Raw genomic sequence first — 7581 nt, forward strand, 5'->3', positions numbered from 1 at the left:
TTTATTTCAAATGGGAAATGTTACCAATATACTCACGGACCACTAGGGGGCGCTCACGTACCACCAGTGGTCCGCGGACCACACTTTGAGAAGCACTGATCTACACTGTAGCTTGGTATAAATGACAATAAAAGCCTTGAACCTTGCCTCTGCACCAAACAGAGATCCATCTTCTCTCAGGGTCACTGGGTGTAGTCCCAGAAAAAAAGACCAGTTCTGCAGAGAGACTGGAGCTCTGTTTTCTTTATGGTAATCAGAGCCTGTCCATACTGAACACCAAGCTTAGTCAATAAGGGATTTTGTGCCAGAACACTGATCGATATGCTGGATCATCACCTGGCAGCGAGTTGGCAGAAAAGGAGGAGACCATGAAGCACTAATGGGCTTTAAAATGGAAAAGTCTGGCAGATGATTTACTGGAAAAAACATGAGGCGATTCCAGAAGGAGAGGAAAGAGCAGGAGATACCTCAAAGTGTCTCGACCTCCTGGATAAAGCAATTTAAAAAACGAACACTTTGAGTGCTTCTACGAGAGATTTCAGGATAAAAAAATGATTGTTTACCCATGTTGGTCCCTGAAGGCAGCATCTCCCTCGTCCAATGGGATTTGTCGATGTGATTTAGAAGTCACGTCACCACCGCTAAGCTAAAGGTGGCTAATGTTGGGCTGTAAAGGAACTACAGCACGGTCACATGACTTCACGTCACCACCGCTAAGCTAAAGGTGGCTAATGTTGGGCTATAAAGGAACTACAGCACGGTCACATGACTTCACGTCACCACCGCTAAGCTAAAGGTGGCTAATGTTGGGCTATAAAGGAACTACAGCACGGTCACATGACTTCACGTCACCACCGCTAAGCTAAAGGTGGCTAATGTTGGGCTATAAAGGAACTACAGCACGGTCACATGACTTCACGTCACCACCGCTAAGCTAAACGTGGCTAATGTTGGGCTATAGAGGAACTACAGCACGGTCACATGACTTCACGTCACCACCGCTAAGCTAAAGGAGGCTAATGTTGGGCTATAAAGGAACTACAGCACGGTCACATGACTTCACGTCACCACCGCTAAGCTAAAGGCGGCTAATGTTAGGCTATAAAGGAACTACAGCACGGTCACATGACTTCACGTCTCCACCGCTAAGCTAAAGGTGGCTAATGTTGGGCTATAAAGGAACTACAGCGCGGTCACATGACTTCACGTCACCACCGCTAAGCTAAAGGCGGCTAATGTTAGGCTATAAAGGAACTACAGCACGGTCACATGACTTCACATCACCACCGCTAAGCTAAAGGTGGCTAATGTTGGGCTATAAAGGAACTACAGCACGGTCACATGACTTCACGTCACCACCGCTAAGCTAAAGGTGGCTAATAGTTCCTTTGTGTCTTCTCTTGCAGTGAAGAACAAGATCTTGTACCGGACCAGCGCCTGCATTAAGATGCAGAAGACGGTCCGGATGTGGCTCTGCAGGAGGAAACACAAACCAAGGTGAGTCTTCCTCCTCTTCCTCCTCTTCGTCTTCCTCCTCCAGCTTCTGTATGTTTCAAAAGAAGGAGGTGATTGTTTTGTTTTGGGAAGAGGATGGGTTAGGGTAGAAAAAGAAGAGAGGTAGCAGACTTCCTCCTCTATACATCCTTTCCTCACCTCTCTCCCATTCCTCATCTTCTTCATTATCTGCTGCCACTTTCACAGCTCAGCAGTCTACACACACACGGCAGCTTATTACCACAGATAAATAGCAGAGACCCTGTGTGTGTGTGTGTGTGTGTGTGTGTGTGTGTGTGTGTGTGTGTGTGTGTGTGTGTGTGTGTGTGTGGGTGTGTGGTGTGTGTGTGTGTGTGTGGTGTGTGTGTGTGTGTGTGTGTGTGTGTGTGTGTGTGTGTGTGTTGTGTGTGTGTGTGTGTGGTGTGTGTGTGTGTGTGTGTGTGTGGTGTGTGTGTGTGTGTGTGTGTGTGTGTGATGTGTGTGTGTGTGTGTGTGTGTGTGTGTGTGTGTTGTGTGTGTGTGTGTGTGTGTGTGTGTGTGTGTGTGTGTGTGTGTGTGTGTGTGTGTGTGTGTGTGTGTGTGTGTGTGTGTGTGTGTGTGTGTGTGTGTGTGTGTGTGTGTGTGTGTGTGTGTGTGTGTGTGTGTGTGTGTGTGTGTGAAAAATGACACGCAGCGAATTGTCAGGGAACTGAAAAAGGGAAAGTGAGTTGCAAATGTTGGCAGTCAGGATAATTTCCCAGTAAGTGAACACATACTGTGTGTGTGGCAACATGAGTGACAAACGTGCAAATTAGCAGAACAATTACATACAACATACATTGGCTTTGGTGTATAATACTGTGTGTGTGTTCAGGATCGACGGCCTGGTGAAGGTGAGAAACCTGAAGAAGAGGATGGACCGTTTCAGCGAGGTGATCTCCGGCCTGAAGGAGGGGAAGCAGGAGATGACCAAACAGATCCAGGACCTGGAGGGCACCATCGACTCACTCATGATCAAAATCAAGGTGAGGGGGAACAACAACAACAACAACAAGGGGAACTAGTGAATGCAATTCCTGAATAAATTGCGGTGTGAATGCTAGAAAGCTGTGTGTGTAAACCTCTTTAATTCTCTCAGCCGCTCTTTATCAGAGAATCTACAGAACTCTTCGTGATGAAAAACGACTTTTCAGAAGCCCTATTTTTCTAAGTTTGTTGTGTTCTCGTTCTCTCCGTCAGAGCACCATCATGACTCGAATGGAGATCGATCACGAGTTCAAGGCTCTTGTGACCCGGTCGGAGCAGCTGCTGACGGCCATGCAGAACAAGAAGAAGGAGGAAGAGGAGCGCGAGAGACTGAAGAAGATCCAGGAGGAGATGGAGAGGGAGAAGAAGAGGAGGGATGAGGAAGATCAGCAGCGCAAGCAGGATGAAGACGATCGTCGTCTGTAAGTGAATTCTCAACTCTAGTAGAAATACTCAAAAAATACAAAGAAGTTATAAGCATTTTAGTACGAGCAAGAAAATGAGGTTGATAAAGTACGCAGGAAAAAACAACACAAGTATTTATTATTTCTATATTTATTGCCAATAAGGTTATATTGAAAGGTACTATTTTTTAATGATTACAATTATTTTAAAATATTTTTTAAACTTGTTTTTAACATATTTGAAAACGTGTTTTGACATATTAAAAAAAAAAAAAAATTACATATTTAATTTAATTTTTTTTGACATATAAAAACAAATAATGGACATTTAAAATAAATGTTTGACATATTTTAAAACGTTTTTTGACATACTTTAAAGGGGACCTATCATGCAAAATGCACTTGTGTACGTCTTTTCTACATGAATATGTGTCCCCGGTGTTCCAGGGAACTCACCAAGTGTCAGAAAACACAACCCTCTCTATTTTCCTCCATACCCAAATCTCTAAAAAAGGGGCTGCAACGGATCTGATAAAAACTGATCCAGATTTGAACACTGTCCTGACGTCAGGACGGTGGCGCTACGGCTATTGGGCCAACTCCACCAATCAGGAGGAGACAGCCACGGCCATTGCCGTTCGAAAGCGCTGGAGACGCTGTAGTACATATGCCAGGCCTGTAGGTGGTGCTGTTCTCACTGAATCAGCCCTTGCTAAAACAGAGCTAACATTTTTCAAATTGAGCAAAATGAGGCATGGCTAAAATGCATGATCTGTTTGGTATTTTGAAAAAAAAAAAAGTATAAATATTCCTTATATAGGTATGGTCCTACACTATATTATTCAAATATAGCATGATAGGTCCACTTTAAATATTTTTTTTACAATAATTTTAAAATCTTATTTTAAAAACAATTTTTTACATTTTAAAAACGTTTTAAAAAGCGATTTAAAATGAAATTTATGTTAAAGGTGGGGTAGGTAAGTTTGAGAAACCGGCTCGAGATACACTTTTTGTTATATTCCATGGAATGCTCTTAACATCCCGATAGCAATGAATATCTGAAGTACTTTGACAAAAAATCCATAAATAAATGTCATCTGTGGAAACTGTAGTTCTGTAAAAAGCACGACCAATCATCTGAGCCGGCCCGGCTAAAATAACTGGATGGCCTACCTGCCTGTCAGCCTTCCATCTGTGCACAAACTTATCTGGTGCCCTCATTGGTCATGTGCGTGTTCGTGTGTGTTGGAGGAGGGGCTCTGTAAGGAAGTGGCAGATTTTCTCCGGTTGTGTATTTTCTAATTCTAGCGATCTCGAGCCGGTTTCTCAAACTTACCTACCCCACCTTTAACAAGAAATATAAATATAAAAAATAATATAATACACTTATTGTAATATATTATAAATAAACAATATGACAAATACTATGAAAAATGCAATATCTGCAGTATTCGCAGAAGTAGCAAATACAATATATATATATATTTTTTAAGACACAAAAACGTTACTTTTAAGACGAAATGTTCCAAAACATAATCAAAACTTGTTTATTTAATTAATCAACCCACTGCTTGTTTCAAAGCTCTCTGTAAACACAGGATGTGAGGAAATGTCCTCTCACTCTCTCAGTGTTTTGCTTTTAGCATTAAAGAGGCTCTTGTCAAAGTATTGACCCCGAGAGAAATCCACTCGTCTATTTAAAACGCTCTGCAGAGGAACGCTGTCCGCTCACTCCAGGATTTACATAATGACACCGCTGCTTTAAGGGCTTTATTTATGTATATATACGAGATATTAAGTGTCATCAGGTTGTTCAGCTTCCTCTTTCACTCCGGGTGTTTTACAACAAACACACAAAGCAGAAAGAGCAATATTATTTCTGGAACAATCTGATGAAATGCTCAAATGTGTGCCTTCGTTATATTTTAAAGGGGACCTATCATGCAAAATGCACTTTTGTACGTCTTTTCTACATGAATATGTGTCCCCGGTGTTCCAGGGAACTCACCAAGTGTCAGAAAACACAACCCTCTATTTTCTTACAGTAGGTGGAGCTAATGCTAATATGAAACCATAAAACATAAAATGTCCTCTTTAATGAAAGGGAAACTTAGTCTGTGGGTGTTTCTCAAAGTCGAGGACGCTTCCTTGGTAGGACATGTCTTCCGAGTCAGGTCCTTCAGAAGCGAGGCAAGAATCCTTCCTGGCATTCGGAGAACGAAGAGTGGAACAGGCTAGCAAGTGTGCAGGTGTGCGTCATATGAGAGGCCCCGCCTTACATTTTCCGCCACAGATTTTGGAAATTGGTCCGTGTGCAAAGCATTGTGGGGATTTTAAGACCGCGGAGGATACACGGGTGCAGCCTCGCTACGATGGACGCCGGCCTCGGTAGAATTCCAAGGAGCCTGGACATTGGAACAGTCCTTCAGAGGGACTCGATGACGTACAGTAGTATGCTTGAAATAGTGGCTCTGGAGCATCCTTCCTCGACATTGAGAAACACCCAGAGTCTCAACCCTTAAATTGTATCTGCTCTTAAATATAATATCTTTCTTCCAAGTTTCATAAAAATCCGACAGGTCGTTTCTCCTGTAACTCTGCAGAGAAACAGCCCGAATCATTTCCAAAATCACACCATGTGAAAGTATTTTGAATCCATCTTCTTCTGCATGATTACTCTCCGTAAAAAGTCCCTTGGTGCCCGCTCTGTGGATCCTGACCGTGCTTTACAGAACTGATGGGATCCATTGTGTTCGTCACATCCCACTAGCCGCTAATGTTAGACATTACAGAGGACACTTTTTATTTTACGAGCCACTCCGTCTCCTCCTCTGGAAACTCATGAAGGCCCGATCCCCCTGAAGGTCACACTGAATGAGAACAAATATACATAAGAAAGATACATAATCAATAATATTGCAATTAAACACTCACTGCTATATAACATGTGCAATATTATTATTATTAATAATTACGTATCTGCCACTACATTTGTTTTTGATTTTTTCCACTACTAAATACTGTCACTATTTACATTAATGATGTGACGTCTATGTTTCCTGTAGATATCTCATTGCTCTTTTCACAGCACTGTTAGTGTACAGTTTACTATCGTGCTGCTGTGTTTATTAGGGCTGTGCGATTATGGCCAAAATCATAATCACAATTATTTGGGTCAATAATTGATATCACGATTATTAAATACGATTATTCATTAACTTTGAAAACATCCATTTATTGAACTTTAAAACAAATACAAATAATAATTTGAACAGTATCTTTTTAACTGTTGATTACCCTGAACGTATAATTCAACTGAAAAACCAATACAAAAATAAATGATACATTTAAATAAATAATATCAAAAATATTAAATACCAATAAACAAGATCAACAAATATTTTGGAGCGCACTCCAACAAGCTACTAAACATATATAAATATGATAAATACAAATTAGACTAAAATAAATTAGATCAAATATGTTGCACTGCACACGTAATTGCAATTAAAATACGATTAATTGCACAGCCCTTTATTGTATTTTTGTCTGTATTAAAGTCTTATCTTATCTTACAATGCAAATAAAATAACATATTAAAAGTCAAATAAAATCCATCTAAACATTACCCATTGGTGAATGAGTGATGCTCAGTGGTAGGGCTAACCCATACCGTGGTGGGGCTCAAGTCAGTATTTGCAATGTAATTACATACACGCTACATCGCCCCCCCGACAGTGAAACGCCACGCGTGAGGTTTAGATTATTTCCCCGTCTCAATCAGAATGGAACTGTATGAAATAAAACGGCACATTCGTCTTGTAGTAAATAGAAAGGGATCACTGTGAACGTGACGTGTGAGAGTACACGTTGAAGATCCAATGGGGATACTGAATGGTCTCGATCAGTAAGGCGTGACGCAGACCCAACGTTTCGACCCAAGATTCTCAGTTATTCTCGTATTAAAAAAAAAAAGGGTAAAATAAAATACAAATAGAGAGAAATAGACGTTTTAAAGCAACTAAAACGGAAACAAGAAAAATAAGTAAGGGATAATGTGCAGCGACGCGGTCATTATGGGGAAAAGAACACCGACAGGCAGATCAGGAGCCCGACGCGAGGCGGAGGGATCTAGATCTGCATGAAGGTGTTCTTCATAATGACCGCGTCGCTGCAAATTATCCCGCTTATCACACGGCCACATTCTCAACAAAGTAATGATATGACTCCCAATATTAATTGAAATGCTTTTATGGATTTAGAAAATGATTTTATTGATTTAAAAAAGAGTTGTATGTATTGATTTAAATTGACATGCATCCGCTAAGGAAAATAGTCCGTTGTTACCGTTTGAAAAACGTAGCAACGGCAGGAAGGCGGAGCTTTTTGATTACAGATTTGAAAACATCGTTGCTTGCTTTAAAAGTAGCACAATTCATGATGTCAAAGCTTGGGAAGTATCTAGATATCCCTGCCCTAATGCCAAAGGAACTGCACACTGAATATGTGTCGCCGTTTGATGTCTGTGTCTGGACCGCTGCGTAAAAAGGAGGGTTTCTGCCGCGTTACTTCTCCGCTGTTTTCTTGTCGCTCTTGTCTTGTCAGTCAAACTGTATACAGATAAATCGACCGGACTTCTTTGTGCAGATGTGAGCGTCCTTAACAACGGTCAATA

The 7581-nt window shown here is 41.2% G+C and overlaps 1 protein-coding gene across 5 annotated transcripts in view; it reads left to right on the forward strand.

Moving 5' to 3' along the window:
* Window positions 1-1406: 1406 nt before the first annotated feature.
* Window positions 1407-7581, forward strand: part of LOC117477167 (unconventional myosin-VI-like) — a gene marked incomplete at its 5' end in the record, with an annotated part of 24835 nt that continues 18660 nt past the window's right edge. For all 5 annotated transcript variants that reach the window (XM_034123811.1, XM_034123812.1, XM_034123813.1 and 2 more), the window contains 3 exon segments: window positions 1407-1497; window positions 2348-2498; window positions 2713-2921. In XM_034123811.1, coding sequence (XP_033979702.1) covers window positions 1407-1497; window positions 2348-2498; window positions 2713-2921 — 451 coding nt within the window.

The sequence above is a fragment of the Trematomus bernacchii genome, unplaced genomic scaffold (genome assembly GCF_902827165.1).
Source record: "Trematomus bernacchii unplaced genomic scaffold, fTreBer1.1, whole genome shotgun sequence".
In the NCBI taxonomy this organism is placed as follows: Eukaryota; Metazoa; Chordata; class Actinopteri; order Perciformes; family Nototheniidae; genus Trematomus; species Trematomus bernacchii.